The sequence below is a fragment of the Lissotriton helveticus genome, chromosome 2_1 (genome assembly GCF_964261635.1).
Source record: "Lissotriton helveticus chromosome 2_1, aLisHel1.1, whole genome shotgun sequence".
In the NCBI taxonomy this organism is placed as follows: Eukaryota; Metazoa; Chordata; class Amphibia; order Caudata; family Salamandridae; genus Lissotriton; species Lissotriton helveticus.
In genome coordinates, this window is record NC_136059.1 from 256,373,696 (window position 1) to 256,390,777 (window position 17,082).

Below are 17,082 nucleotides of genomic sequence, written 5' to 3' on the forward strand. Positions count from 1 at the left end.
TATATCAATACCGAGAAGTGATGGTGTTCTCATAATGGCTGCAGCATCTTCTTCTCCGAAACTCAACCCCTGACCATCCATCATATGGGGGTCAGTGTGGTCGTGTTCCTAGAGAAGGGGGTCCTCACAAGGAGGACAGAAGAGGAGGTAAAAGTAACACTGCCCAGTAAGGGAAGTGGGTTGTGACTAACCAATACGGTGAAGGAGTCACAGATTGGGGGACAGAACAGGTCTTACCCACCGTAAATACTCCCACGGGATGAGCCGTGCAAAAGTAATTATCAAAGAAGGGAGGGTGATCAGTTGATTAGTCGGGCACTATTTACCACTTCAAAAAAGTGGAAGGTCCAGTATCAGCTCGTGCCCTTGACAAGCATAGGTAAACAAAGTGGGTTGCTGAACCACACCGCAGACTCACTTCAATGGCTTGTATTAGAATCTAGCCCTAATTGTCCTAAACAAGCCTTGTTCCGCAAAGAACAAAGGTGGGTCCACCGATTGTCTTCTGACAGTCGAGGCCTGAATGAGGACATTCCGTGGCACTCTTTATAAAATTGCCAAATAATTAGTTGCTATGACTCTCTTCTATGTACATTCCACACTATAATTGAATACAAGTAACTGAGATCTGTACTTTGGGTGTGCTACCATTCCCGACTCGCTCTCTGTACATAGCATAAATAATATTTAACCAACTCGCATACACTACATGGCAAAAACATTTTTTTATTTACCACTGACGCATTGGTTGTAGTTTAACACTGAACGCTAGACCACACTTCTAAACTATTAGGCGTATATCTCAACTATCTACACCCAGCTTAACCTTACACTAATCCCTTACAAACCCATTCCGTTATGGCCGCCACAATAGCCAGGCGAACCACCTGACCTAACGTAGGGGGCGTGGTCAAGCTAGGATTCCTGACGCTTACGTGTTGAAATGGCAACTGCCGCCGAGCACCGCTATCTATCCGAGCTCGGCGGCGATGGGTAGGTGAATCCGCGAGGAGACGGGAAGTGTGAGGTAAGGAGAACTCCCGACACTTACAACGGGATCCCAATAACCCTTTAAAGTCATGTTCTTTCCGAACTTTCAGAGGGCTCTTGCTACCCTATTTACACCGCAGTTTGACGATAAATACGTCTTCTCATCCCCCAGCCATACCTGATGGTCCCACTCCGATGTACCAACCCGCCGATCGTTCATGTGGTATTTAATCCCTGACTATTAGGTGAGTCAGGCTGGTTGTCTGTAGTGTCATTTTTCACATTGAGTGAGTACAATAACGTTTTTGCTCTACCCAAAAAGAAGTATAGTGCTTCTCCTGTGAGACTGCTGCTGTTTTTACACTTTTGTTTTTAATAATAAGCACCCTTTCACATATCAAGTGTTTTTGTGACGGTTACACTGCACGTTGCTACAACACGGTCACGTTTTTTTGGAGCTAGTTGAAATTCACAATCACTAGCATGACACTGTGTGTAATTTTGGCCCTGACCATGTATGTGTTCTGAGGATTACCTAATGCTATTAACCCTGTATTCTTATCTCCCTATTTTAGGCATAGGATAAAGCCACAGAGGTAACCTACACGTACACTATTGGTTTTTTGACACATGACACTAGCATGTTGTTGAATGAATGTAGTTATTAACCATCATAGGTCCTGATGAATCGCAGGCAATAGCCAAATGCGAGAAACATGTTGACCAATTCCCTTCCTAATCTCATCTAGGGCCACTATACCTAACTGGTTGGCACCTAGCGAATTAGATTCACGTTTTTAACTGCAGTAGGGGACCCCCAGAATAAAGTAATTTCCGGTACCCTCTACTACATTTTAAATCACCTCCTAGGCTACACGCTACATCACCCGCACTTCACCATAAGGCAGTTGGATTGAAAAGATCTCCGCCAAAGAGCCCCTCTCAGAGGTGAGCCCGTCGGGGATTGCACCGCCTCCCCGACGAGGAGCAACGCCAATGATGAAGCATGACACCCATATGGGTGTGTGAGGCAAATACATCCAACAAAATGGATGCCCAAAGGTGTCACATTCACACCTCTGGTCACGCCAGATACACACAATCCCTTTCCTAAGGAACAGTTCAGCAACCCACTTTGTTTACCTATGCTTGTCAAGGGCACAAACTGATACTGGACCTTCCACTTTTTTGAAGTGGTAAATAGTGCCCGACTGATCAACTGATCACCCTCCCTTCTTTGATAATTAATAACAAAAAATACATATCTACATCTTTGTGTCTCACCTAAATATAAATGCTTGTTATGACTTTCGCCAGCATAAGGCAGCGTATTCTAGGACATTTTTGCAAAGCACTTTTTGCAGATCCTTTGCCCCAAACAAACAGGCTTGTACCATGGCAAATTCAATTCAGGTAAAGCGAGATACACTGGAATAACCACGCACTGCTTATACATCATGCGACATGTGTGACCTGTTGCTGAATCTACTGCCATCTAGACCCTTCAAACACAACTCAGCCCCCTTGGATAGTCTAGTAAAGCCTGGTGGCACTACAAGTCACCTGGCATCTGGGCTCTCTATAACCGCTCTCCTCCCACACCTCCACCTCTCTCATGTACCCGCTTCCCACAACCCTCTCGCAGCCATCTAGACATTGCCTCTGGTAAGGCAGGCCAGGAAAGTGCCAGTGAAAGGGACAGCGCAGAGAAGACGAACTGAACCTAAAACCCTCAGCTGTCAAAAATCGTAAGGATTAGCTCTGTTGAGTATTGTATGCAGGGCTCTCTCAGACAGACAACTGGAGCTGTCTCATAAGACAGCAATACAGAAGTGGTAAACAAAGATGGTAGAAGAAAGGAGACAAAATAAGTTGATTTGGGGATATGTTCTTTCATCTTCTTTTTGAAGGTATGCTGTTTCAAATATGCATGGTATCCCACAGATAGGCTTTTGGCTGATCTCTCTCCATGATGTTACTTTTTAGAGTTTGTATTCTAAATCTACTAAAATAAGATGACCATGGTTTTACTAGCTTGTGTAATTAACTGGAGTAAATTATTAATGTGTCTATTTCTCATGCAAAAATAAATTATCATGGGTATTGTATTGCGTGTCCCACAAGCTCATGTTTTCATTTTAAACTAATTTGGGAAAACTACTTCCTCTGGAGTAAACCTCTTTCCAATGGTAGTATCCTGCATAAAAGCTACTGCGTTGTTACCTCACTGATTTGTGGATAAAACCCTACTCATCTAATAAAGGTGACACCTTAAAAACATATCTGCAAACAGGTAATGCAAAGTACATTTAATCCTCTATATATATTTAGGGTATGGTTTCATGATCATTTTAGATCTAAGGAGAACGGAGCTGGAGATAGAGTAGCGAGTTGTTCTTGGCATACATGTTCATGTAACATGTCGGACACTTCAAGTTAATTCTCGAAACTGCATATATGTGAGTATGTGACATCGATATGCTTTGTCTAAATACGTCATTTAATGAATGACATTTAAAGATGAATAACAGATTAAGGGCAAGATGCATGAAGAAACAGTTTTGCGATATCCTTATTGCCAATCCTTGTGTATTTCACAATTAGGAAATCGCAAAACGGCATACATGAAAGTGTGTTGAACACTTTTTGCGATTCCTAGGGGATCGCAAATGACCTACCTCATGAATATTAATGAGGTAGTTAGCAATTTGCGACCCACTAGGAATCGCAAAAGGGTGGCCTGCTGGGGTCAGCAGACCACCATGTCTGTGATTTAAAAAAAAAATTTCATTGCTTTATTTAAAAAGGAAAACAGGATGTGTTTCTAAAACAAAAATGAAATGTTTTCTTTTCTGTTTTTTAAGAGTAGGCGGTGGTCCCTGGGACCACTGCCCGCTCTTAAAAAACGCTGTAACGAACATTCGCAAAGGGGAAAGGGTCCCTTAGGGACCCCTTTTTCATTTGCAAATGAGTTACCACTTACTTAAAGAAGATGGTAAAATGTCACTGTTTTCGGTCACAAAACATTCCTACATACTGATGCAATTCGGTATTCGGAAGGGACGCCTAAAACACACCCCTTCCTATTAGCGAATCGCGAACCCATTTTGCTATTCGGTTATAGGTTACTTAATCGCAAAATAGGGTTTGCCGCATCTGAAAAGCATTTTTTGCTTTTGCATTTGGGCCGATTATGCAAATCGGCCTGTTTGCAAAGACATAAATGCTTGATGCATGTGCCCATGAAAGTGTTATGAGCCCCAATGTACCCCACTATAGGCCTAGGTTGTTAAACAACCTTTTACCTACATTTGTCCTACCTTGCTCTACCTAACGGCTCTGGTGCTGACCTTTTACCTAGTTAGGTGCCTAATGCATGTAGTGGGGTTTTCTTCAAAAACTAGTCTCATTTATTATTATGCATGAGAATTCTTAGTATCACAGCAGGATTACCATCTTCTGCATACTAACTCTGTACAAAAGTCACCACTATCGGCATGCTTGGCCAACAGACCCACAGTACCATGACACATTAGGTAGAACCCCTGAGGGTACTTTTTGTGTATAAAAGTCCCACATCTTTGTTGGGCAAACCAGAGGGAAAAAGCATACGCGCTGACACGAGATGCTGAAGTCCCTGCCCGCAGACACTCCAGCATGCAGTGGTCTGACATCCCTTTGCAGGGTGTCCAATTCGAGACCAAGACTGGGCCTTTCGTTCTCTCCCACTAGGTAATGGGGTTGGTTCTTTCCTAGGGGGATTCTTGGCTTTACACCTACATACTCCTTTTAGGAGCGAACCAAGCCGAGATTCTTCGTTTACAGCGAGTCCAGAACGCGGCGGCTAGGGCGGTGGTCGGTCTGCCTCGAACCTGCCCTACCTCTAACACTCTGCGGTCCCTGCACTGGCTCCCGATAAGCAAGCGTGTCCAATTCAAGGCTCTTTGCCTGGTTTTTAAAATTTTGAGAGAGTTGGCACCCGGGATACTCAATACATTGATCTCTCCCTATGTTCCTACCCGCTCACTACGATCCCTTGGACAGTCCTTGGTGGTCGTCCCCCGTTTTAGACTTAGTCGGATGGGGGGTCGCTCCTTCCGCGTGAAAGCTGCAACCCTCTGGAATGCGCTCCCCTTGGAAATCCGCCTCTCGAATGACTTAATATCTTTTCGTAGGGCCCTGAAAACCTTCCTGTTTTAATTGTTTCTTGCTTCATTGTTCTGCTTTTTTGTTACTGGACTTAGTGTTGTGTTGTGTTTACCTTTCCCTGCGCCAGGACGCTCCTTCGCTGGAGCAGCTGTGCGCATTAAAATGCAAATAACATAACATAACATAACATACATGCTAGGTACTCTTAGGCACATCTAGTTAGGGTTTGCATCTTAGGAGTCCTCGTGATTACTGCCACTTATCTATATGCCTACATATATTCATTGTTTTAGCTCCATGGTAGAATCTTAACTTTTATTTACTCTATTGTTGCTTATAACCGTATTCATCTGCTTCTGTCTAATGGTTTTTGCACCACATGTATTTCATACTAGAATGACACTGGTGCAATAAATGCTTATTGAAAACGTCTCCACCGTTTATTCTGTATATCTCTCTGAGACAGAGGGTGCACCAGTGACTGAGTGAAAAGTACTGTACTGTTTCGACAATCCCCGAGGGGTTAGGGTGGTCATGTTCGATAGTAGCCAGAAACTATTTGCTCCTTGGTAAGGTTGTGGGGCTTAAAGTGTCACTGTGAGCTAGCTGGTCTACAGACTAATATATCCTTGGGAGGTGTCTGAAATCAGTCTAGACACCAATCCCTTAGTTTATGTTGTTTAAATGTGCAGATCTTATATAGATTTGTAGGAATTGCACGACAAAAGAAACAAAAGGCTGGCACTAGTTTTATGTTCTAGAGGAAACACTCTCTTGTGTGGTACATGCAAAACTAATAGCTGTATTACTAGTCTGTTGGAATCCTGTATATGTAATCAAGGCATACGTCTGTATGATATCGTGATTGATTTGATTGGAAGGAAAAAGTGCTGTCAATATTTCAGGAATACTAAAACTTCATAGTGATTTTTACAGTGAGATACAACATTTATTTACTCGTATTAACATAAGCTTCTGACGGGGAGAAATATTTTGATGATGAAAGAGGATTACAGTCAGGTTGCTATTGTGTTTTATGTTTGAATGTCTGAATTATTATAGATAATGGAAATAAAGTCAGCCGATACATGTTTAAAGCATTGATCATTGATTGAGTATTGAAGTATACATTCTGAAATATTTACTTAATAATCATACCATCAAATCACATCAATCATAATTCAAAAAGTGCACCCAGCCTTTGTCTTGTTTAACATGGAGTACCTGCACCCTAAACTTAATTGGTTTATTAATGGTATACCATATCATTTTGAGCATGAACAACCACACCTACCTCCAGGGCTTGTACTAACTATTTCCTTTCTATGCACCCAAACTTGTATGCATTGTAACTCTTTTCTGTGTATGCCTAAAGGCCTTTTACTAACAACATTTGTGTTTAAAATGTTGTAAGGGTTTGTTGAGTATTGTGAATAGCAGTGCCATTGATGATATTATTTGAGATGCCATCAGTGATGTCAGCAATTATATATCACAAAAGATGAAACCGGTAGTAGAGCACTGTTATTGGGTCCCAGGTGTATTATCAGTAGCAAATGATAATGGATAAGGACACCTCTCTACACTTTTGTGGCATGCTTCAACATCCGTGTCCTTCTCCCATTCTGGAATGTAAGCACACAATTAAGGACTCAACTTTGTGTGAGTTCATTATAAGTGTGAACTGGACAATTGCAGGGATCAAGATAAGCTAAAAATAAATCTGGCTAAAACCCAAAACATATCTTTTGTGTTTGTGGGTATAGTGGCCACGGTTAAAAGAGCGATTATGAGATGTCTCTGAAATGCCTGTTCCGCATATCCACTGTCTAATGCCAATTTTTTTTAGCCGATCTTAGTGCCCAGTTGGGTCAGTGGCCTTCCACAGGGCTGGGGAGATCCCTTCCTAAGAGACATCTAATTTAGAGGCCTAAGGCCCTCAGACCTTCTTCACTTGTTCATATTGATTATCCCTTTCTTGGCTTGGCATTTATTTCATGGTAATGAAGAGGGGGCCTCTATATTAGATACATAACCCCACTGCACACAGTCTAAGGCTTGTACGTAGGCAGGTGGCTGCAGGGGTTGGTCTATAATGTAACAAAAAGGGCCTTTCCAATGGAATCTCTGACCTAACTATAACTACACAGTGGCGGTCGCCACTGTGCACTTGAAGTTAGGTTCGAGTTTCTATAGGAAAAGCATATTTGTTTCACTAAGAACTTTGGTGCTATGTGACCAATCTTCACAAAACTTTCAAAAAAACAAGTTCATCCATTTCAGCTCCTTCCTGGAAAGTTTCAGGGTGATCTGTCAAGTAGGGACAAGAGAAATGGGGGTTCGTTCCCATAGGAAATTTTGGTAAGCAATACCGAAAAAACAGGCACACAGAATTACACCATATTTGTCAGAAAGTAAGAACGTTGTTCAGAAAGCGTGCTTTTTGATATTTGGGGTAAAATCCGTTCAGTTGTTTTGAGAAAGCTGCATTTAAAGAGATGCTCAGAGTGGTCATGAAGGGGTTAAAAGAATAGCTGTTACACTCTTGGTGTCCAGATCTGGGACATTGTCCCGGCATCCTAAACCTGAATTAAAAAAATATAGAGAAGGGGGTAGGCTGAGCACACCGTGACCCGAAGTGACATCCACCTCCCCTTGATTGACTGGCCACAACATGGACAACATTTTGTGCCAGCCACTAGAGGACTCTGGGTCATGGTCCCCATTCGAATGCATTGTAGTGAACAGCAGGTTTCGAAGATCACAAAAAAGAGCACATATAAATGGTGGTAACAGATTTTAGTCACAATATAAATTATTTGTTGATGATACCATACTAAGTTTAGGAATTGTGTCAGAATTGTGGTGTGTTCTTAGGTGATTTTACCATGTGTAAAATGCTGATCCTCTGCTTGGATTTGATGAACCATGTTTGAAATCTGTTTTCTCTCACTCACATTGACAGTGGAGGGCAGGGTCGAGGAGGACAGGGACAGAAAGCTGACCAGGCAGGGTATGTGGCAGGGGCAATGGTAGCACACAAGCCTGTGGATGGAAGGAAGATTGGGGGCAGAGTCATGCACACTGACAATAGAGGAAAGGGGGCAGCTGACCCGGCCAGGCAGATGTCGGAGGCAGTGGCAGCACAGTGGACTGCAAATGGAAGGAGAGAGGGGTAGATGCATGTACATGTACAACAGAAGGCAGGGGGAGGCGCAGAAGGGCATCAGGCTAACCAAGCAGGGCAGGCAGCACAATGGAGCACGTGGGCAGGTAGGAGGGAGCTTGGGCATGCACACAGACAACACAGGGGGACGGGACAGGGGCAGTAATCCAACCAGGCACAGCAGGTGGCTGGGGCAGAGGCAGCCCAACAAATTATGGAGGGATTCATGAGTTTCGGAAAGGCCTAGACATGGTGGCTTAATATGAAAAAGATTTTATTAAGCATACATGGAACGACCCCTGGTACGTCTGTGCTCCTCAGCAACTGCCTACAAGCTCCAGCTTCGCAGAAATCCATAACCCGGATTCTAGAAGTGGAAGCCACAGTTGCCTAGAGACAGTGTCCAGCACCAGCGAGAAGATGCACATAATTCAACAGTGAGAAGGCAGGGGCATGCACACGGACAACGGACATCAGTGGGAGGGGTCAGAGGCAGCAAGCTGACCAAGCAGGTCAAGCAGCAGGAGCATTGGCAGCGCAACAGATTTCTTAGGAGATGGGGGCACAAGGGTGAGGGGCAATGTACATAAACAACCTAGTTATGGCTTCTTTATTTATAAACACTTTAATAATATGTTAATATTATTTAATTTTCTAAGTAGTCACTGACCCCCCCTGAGGAGTCTTCACAGACCCCCAGAGGTTCCTGGACCTCAGGTTGGGAGCCACTGATCTAGGGGCTTTGGGGCTTTAAAGGAAAAAGAGGAGCAATGGGTTGATTGACACTATTTAGGATGTTAACAGTGATGTTATCAATGATGCCATTCATTTGCCATGAGTGAGTGGTGCAGGCATTGAGAGGAAGTAGGCTGGATTATGGCAATGCCCTACTAGCAGAGGTAGGAATTTCTACCCTATCAAAGCTGCAGGTAATACAGAACACCGCGGCCAGAATGGTCTTGAACTGCCCCCCCGGAACCCCCTCCCTCTCCTCAAACAACTGCACTGGCTGCCAATCCAAAAGCGCGCAATGTTCAAGATCTGCTGTCTGTCTTTTAAGGCCCTAAGAGGGGAAGGCCCAGCATATTTTAGGGACAAACTCGTCAAGCACACTAGCGAGTGCAATCTAAGATCAAATGCCCTTGCTCTACTGGATACTCCTCGAATCCGGCTTACCCGCACAGGCGGTAGAGCTTTCTCATTTATTGCTCCAAAGTACTGGAACTCGCTTCTAGTGACACTGCGAAAATCCCCAACCTACTTGATCTTCAGGAAGCAACTAAAAACCTGGTTGTTTTGAATCTTTTAACCACAGGATTTCCTTCCCCTCTCTGGTGATCGCTGAGATGCCCCTGGGTGAGTCATGCGCGATAAAAGAGCCATTAACATAACATAACATAACAGTGATGTAATATGTGAGGTCATGAACGATGGATGGCGAGGGCACAAGTCCTAGTTAGTTCATGGTAATATAAATGACGAATCTCAGTGGATTTTGGTTTATAAAAAGTTGGTTTCCTTTCAACATCTAATTATAAGGTCACTTTAACCTTTGTTTTTTCAGTGTGTATATACATTACTTACTGGCGGTAGCCAGTAGGTAGTTGGGACCTAGTTTACATAGGAAAAATCATTTGTTGTTTTGCTAATAACTTTGGTGCATTTTGACGAATCTTCACAAAATGTTCAAAACTAGTTTGCCACTCACTTCAGCTGCTGACTGCAACGTTTCTTTCGGTTGATTAGTTAAGTGGGATATTTAGAGTATGACTAAAGTACAAATATGGACTAAGGATAGCTAAAAAGTGGAATGTTGGTAGGTTCTCAGGAGGAATTGTGCTCTGTTTTTATTTATTTTATTTTTTTATTTTTTATGTTTTATGCAAGGAGCAGAAAATGAACAGAGACCATGAGCGGTAAACAATACATTCAACATCAGAAAATATCAAAAGTATACAGGTTGAGAACATAGACAAATCAGGCAATAGCGTCCCAAAATACAAATAATCCTATACCAAAATATACATGCAAAGAAACAAACAATTTTACTGTCATTTATATCCAATCAGTTATGGGGGCCCACATTTTTAACCCTCTTATCCTCTGTGAATATTCTTAGTTTTAGGAATTGCAACTTCAATATTATACATAGATAATAATTGTGCCCTCCATGAAGAAAATAACGGGGGATCTGGAGATATCCAGTCCTTGGTGATACAGGCACGTAAGACTGACGTACATATAAAAAGAAATGCAATACGTGCCTTCGATCTGTCTTGGACGTTAGAATCAATGCCTAACATCACCATCTCTGCTGAGATGCATATCGGGGAGCCAAGTATCTCTATCAAAAATTGCTGAATAGATTGTAGAAGAACTGAAAGATTAGGACATAGAACAAAAATATGCTGGGCGTCTGCAGCAAAACAGCCACATCTGCTCCAGCACCGGTACACCATTTAGAAACTTTCCTGGGCGTATAATACAAATTATACAAAACCATATAATGTTGACGTGCCCACATCCTGCCTGAAATCAAAACGTCATTAGCCAGCCTGATAGATAGATGGAGATCGATTGTCCCTGAGTTTAAGTTAGTGCGCCATTTATCTTGACATTGGTCTAAATCATCTGGCAATAACTGTATTAAGTTTGAATAAAAAAAACAATGGCCATCCCTTTTCCAATTCCCTCTATCAAGGGAATCTTCATGAACCGAGAATTATATTGCTCCAGCGACACGTAGAAGCTACGAATTTGTAAAAATTTGAAAAAATCCTTCTTTTGCACACCATATTACTTTGTATCTCCGTGAAAGACAGGGGTTGGACATCTAAAAACAAATCCCCTAAACTACTAATAACTAACTGATGCCAATTCCTGGTTATTAGATCTCGAAAAACGATAGGGAGGAGACCAACTGAGTCAAAAGGGTTATAGCGGTTTATTTGAGGAAGCCCTAAATAACGTTTGATTCGTATCCAAATCGAGAAAGCAGAGATCAGCACTTTAAACGTAGTTTTCTTTATAATAACTAGGTTCTAGAATTTTCAGGAAACTACTGTTGACCTCTTCACCAATAGCAAATTTATATAATGAGGGACTATGACAGGGCAATAGTTTGGTTTTTTCACCTGCAACTAAGGGAGCAATAAATTGCAAAACCGATGTCCAATAGTAAAATAAAAAATAAGAAATACCCCATCCCCCGGTGGCTCTTGGAAGTGCCATTTTTTTAAAAGCCCTTCGATGTTGTTTGTACCCCCACAAAAATCTAGAGGAAATATTTTCAAGTCTTTTAAAACAGCTTAAGGGAAATTCTACAGGGATAGTTCTAAATAAATAAAGACATTTCGGGAGAACCATCATTTTTAAGACGTTTGCTCTTCCGTATAATGTTAGATGGAGATGATTAAGTCGCTCTAAGGTGGAACTCACTTTATCTAAGACAGGAGTGATGTTAATTTCTGAAATCTTATTAACTGGTGAGGTAATTTTGATCCCTAGATATGTTGCCTCTGTTGCAATTGGAATATTACTCGGGGGATCACCCCCGATATACAGAATCTGAGTCTTATTCATATTTAACTTATAACCTGAAAATTGACCGAACTGTCCGGGAAGGTTTTCTATAGTTGTTAAAGCCAACGGAAGATCTGTGGTTATGACAACATCATCTGCATAGGCGAGGGCCCTATACTCCACAACACCTATGTTTACTGGTTTAATCAGTATACAATCGGTTAATTTTGTCCAAAAAAAGTCAATATATAACGCAAATAATAAAGGTGACGTAGGACAGCCTTGTCTAGTACCACGTTGAATGGAAAATAAATCGGAATCTCTACCAGCAAGACAAATTGATGCCTTAGGGGCCAGATACAGAGTTCTAATTGCCTGAGAGATTTCGGGCCCAAACCCCTTCCTGACGAAGTACCTCCCATAGATAAGACCAGGCAACCCTGTCGAATGCCTTTTCGGCATCCAAGAGGGCAACACCTATAGGGGTTTTTGTCGCCTCCGCCCAATCCATCAATGCAATGACTCGCCGCACATGATCCGTCATATCGCGACCTGGGATAAAACGGTGTTGTAAATGTGATACCAGGGGAGATATTAATGAGAGGCGCGTGGCTAAAATTTTTGAATAAAGCTTACTATCGGCATTAATAAATGAGATTGGCCGGTACGAGGATGGAGATAGAGGGGGTTTATCCTTTTTTTAAATTAGTTATTATAGATTTCTACCAAGAAGCAGGAGGTAAACCTTTTTGTGCAGTTACACAAACTATCAGCAATTGTTCCTCCAGGAGCGAGAAAAAGGTACGGAAAAATTCCAAAGGGATCCCATCCGGACCAACCGCTTTCCCTAACGCTAAGGAAAACATTGCAGCCTCAAGTTCTTGTAATGTAAAGTCATCCTCTAGAGATTCACTCTGCATGTGGGAAAGCTTAGGAAATTCCTGATCACCCAAAAAGTCAGCAAGCTGGTCTACTGTATCCATAGAGTCCTCATTTGAATAAAGATTGCTATAGAACTCCTTGAATGTACCCAAGATTTTTTCCGGATTAGTATGTATCGAGCCCTTTGAATCTTGTATCGCATCTACTTTCCTGGCCACTGCCTTCTGCCTTAACCTTTTAGCCAATAGTCGCCCCGAATTTTCCCCCACCTCATACATATCAGCACGATAAATAGCTATTTGGGCGGCGAATTTATCAGCAAAACATTCATATATTTTCATTTTTTGGATGGCAAGATCTCGAACCCCCTGTTCATAAGCATGATTGGTGTTATCTATTTGCATCCATCCAATCTCTAAATCACGCAATTTGGCCAATTCTTTATCTTGTTTGGCCCTAATCTTGCGCTGCTTCTCAATAGAAAAACTGAGTGTTTCTCCACGAACTCGCACTTTAAAAGCATCCCAAACTATGCCAATTGAGGCGGAACCAGCATTAAATTTAAAAAACTCGGGTATCCAATTGGCCATATGTTGTAAGTAAGCATGATCCAGCAGTAGCTGACGTTCAAAGGTCCACGAGCTCGTAATTGGGCGAAACCCGGTATCTATGACTAATTCAAGAATAATAGGGTTGTGATTGGATATAATTTTGGGAAAAATATCAATTTTTGCATTGGTTAATAGTTCTAAAGGGGCAAAAAAATAGTCAATACGAACATGCTTTTGGTGTGGTGCCGAAAAAAATGTATAGCCAGGGACTCAAGATTTTGTGAGCCACCAGGCATCCACTAGTCCAAACTCATTAATAATGCCCCGAGTAGCTCTAAAGATCTTATGCTTTCTGCCTGCGTAGCAACAATTATTGCTAATATCAAAATCTGCAGGTAAATGCAGGTTGAAATCACCACAGATCACAAGCGGTGAGGACCAAGAGGCCAGTTCTATACTGATATCATATAACATGTCCGCATTATCCAAATTCGGTCCGTATAAAGAACAAATGGTAATTAGAGAATTATTAACCTTAAGTTCAACAATAACCCAACACCCATGTTTGTCTGCTTTTGCACGTTTACACCCCCCCCCCAGCTGTGCTATGTTTTTAAAGGTATAGAAATGAAGAGTAATACGTTGACCTAAAGAATGTTAAAATAATTAATTATTACAATGTTGAGTTCTAAAAATCAATGGAGAGATCTTTGTTGTGAAGGAATTGAGCAGTCTCCTACAATAAAAATTATGTTCATTTGTTGTGAATGTTTATACTGAATATCAGACATACAGGTATCGCTCCCCACTGCCACAACCCTGCATCACCAACATCCATTGTCACTGTATTTTATGGAGAGCTATGTTAGCGCTTTAGCAGTACTCATACACGGCTTCAGGGAGCTCATTCTATCTCTCTCTCTCTTTCTCACTCGCACACTATCTCTATCTATCTATCTATCTATCCATCTATCCATCTATCCCAGTGTGACACGATAAACGGTGTAAGATGGCATGTTCACTACCCTAAGTTGTAATCACAATTAAACCAATGAAGCTTCTGTACTGTAATTGTTATGACATGAAACGCCAGTGAAAGCCTTTCTAGCTGGTGATGTTGTGCACAGCAGGTGTGCCCGCTGATAACTATGCACCTGTTTTTTCTTATTGTACAAGTTGTGTGCTGCACTCTTGCACCTCCCTCAATGAACCCTATTTTCAGGCACCTCTTCTTTTCCTTTGCTCTAGTGGACGGTGGACTGCACGGAGCAGCTGGATGGGAGTTGTTCGTCCTCAAAAGGCAAAGGCTCTTCACCAGACGTCACTCAGGTAGGGGAAGCAGGGGTCCCATTGTCTGTCTGTGCACTCAGTCCTGGTTAGTGCTCACTCTATCCTGAGGGTGTGCAGCCATTGTAGAGGTTTGAAGGTTGTAAGGGAACTATGAGAGACCTTTACAATATGTAGCTGGTGCGGATGGTGCTCAGCTTCGAGGGATTTTATTCTAAATACATTCGAATTATTACATGGATACATTTATTAGGCTTGGACTGATATCGAAATGCAAGAGGTTGGCGTGCATGTGTTTGTATTCATCTTCTTAGTCTCCATGTTCTTGAGGATGCTCGCACTTTCATGCTGTTGTACCATGTTCTGGGGCCTTGGTCAGTCTCTGCCCTGGATGCCCAGTCACCAGACCACCTGCACCCAGTTGGAAGACTGGAAACCAGTTAGTGCAGTTTCCAGGTGGCCCATCTCTCCTTTCAGGGTCACAAAGCATCCTTCTCTCCTCTTCTGTGTTGCTCTTCCTTCAGTAGCTTTGCTAACTAAGTGAGGCAGCCTAATAATAGCCACAGAATGATGAGAGAGAAATAAACCCATCATTTATAATTTACAGTGAGGGTACTGTACCCCTCCTGGGCTACTCCTAGATCACCAGCAGTCCTAAGTGTAGCATTACTTGCTTAATTCTCAACTATAAAGTGCAGCAGAGAACACGTATTTCTGTGATTAGTTTTTTAATTATAAGATGTGCAAGTTATTACATGGTTGCTTCTTTGGAATTTCTATAATAAAGCGGTTTTCACAGTGTCCTGTCTCTGCAGCATGCAGTTGTCATTCGCACAAACTCAGTGTAGGGTTCATGTAGGTCAGAGTAACTTTCCTGTGTCAGGAAATATTAAGATACGAAAAAATAAGTTTTTAGCAGGGTATATGAATATTTAATATTGGAGTCTTGAGTAGCCAGGAGGTCTGGCACACTAGAGCTGTGTAGTTGCCCTCGTCCATGATTTCACTGAACTGAGACTTGTGGCTGGACCACACTATACCTCAGTTTGTCGCTTCACATTCGACTTCCTGTTCCTCATTTTATGCGACAAGGACCCAATGTGACGTGTGTGCGGCATGGCATGCTGTTAACAGGCTGTACTCCCATAGCAAAGCCCAGATTCCAACAGGGGGCTGCTGCACACACTGTAGGGGACCAGGCGCAGATGTCCATTGTTCCCTGTACCCTTTGCCCTGGCTCTTTAAATATCGGCTACCATGGTCAAAATGGGTCTTGTGCCTAAAAGGTAAATCACTGGGCTAATATCGTCTAAATGACCGAGTCAAACTGGGAAAAACTATTCTTCTCGCACCAAAGTTAATATGGACTCTGGGAGACCTCGACTTTCTGTGGTAACCAGATGGTGCATAGTACCTTCTGCGTTGGGTCTACGGGGACACTACATTACTTTACTATAAAACTGCTACCCATATTGGTGCTTTTGGTGAGAGAGATTGGCGGCTCGCTGACCCTTCAATGATCAAGAAGAGGCAAAATTTTATTTGAAAAAAATCTGATTGCAATGTTAAAAGTGAATGTCTTCAGCATTATAATGATGAACCTGGTACCCAGGATCATGTTCATGGTGGACACCGTATGACATGCAAAGTAAGACCAGACTGGTTTTCTCTGTGGTTTCCTCCAACTCCAAATCTAATTCAGTCCCACAGTCCCCGGATTCTGTCATCCCGCAGTTACCATTCCGCTATAGCACAAACCCTCAAGAACTCTCCCCAAACTCGTCAGTTCTGTGAGCATTAGCCAATCACTTTGGGTTTTCTGTGTTGACAGGGTTTGAGGGAAGACGCGCAACACACCATAAATGGGGCACCATGACCAGACTTTATAGTCTGAGAGTTGCAATGCCATTGTGTAGTTAATGAAGGATGATCAAGGTCCGAGTAGTTGCCTGTAGGTATACTTTATTTAAGTAGAATGGTACAAAGTACATTCAGAGAGAGTAGATGGTAAGTAATAGTACAGAAGTGGAGAAGATATTCAGCCGTACCAGGAGCACGATCATCACAGCTCAGCCCTAACTCTCAACTGAACCTGAAAGTCAGACAGCAGCATTCAATCACATCATATGGATGGTAACACTCTAATGAGCTAAGCAATAAGCTATGTAAAGAAGAAGAAAGAAGCACAGGCACCACACATTGCCTCCTACTGTACAGTTGAATGATACAAGTTGGGTATATACTAATCTGAACCCTCCTCATGTTGAAACTGAAATCACAGAAGTCTTCCTGGTCTGAGTGGAGGTCATACTCCCCTGGGGAGGCGGCCATACCCTTGAGGGACGGTTACTACTCTCTCAGCAAAACCATGAACTTTGCCTCAAACAAAAAAACTAGACTGGAGGATATGGGACACATCAGTGTGAAGTTTATGTGCATAGGAGGGTGAGTGAGTTACGAAGAGAGATTTCTGGAAAGGGTCACTGATACAACACATAATATTTTTTTAAGTATCCAGTTGAAATGCATGCAGCA

The 17,082-nt window shown here is 42.4% G+C and overlaps 1 protein-coding gene across 4 annotated transcripts in view; it reads left to right on the top strand.

The window, feature by feature from the left end:
• The window catches only part of CTIF (cap binding complex dependent translation initiation factor), a 954,573-nt gene that overhangs the window by 188,829 nt on the left and 748,662 nt on the right, over window positions 1–17,082 (top strand). For all 4 annotated transcript variants that reach the window (XM_078674783.1, XM_078674781.1, XM_078674780.1 and 1 more), the window contains exon 3: window positions 14,509–14,589. In XM_078674783.1, the coding sequence (XP_078530909.1) occupies window positions 14,509–14,589 (81 nt within the window). The remainder of the gene's footprint in view (window positions 1–14,508; window positions 14,590–17,082) is intronic.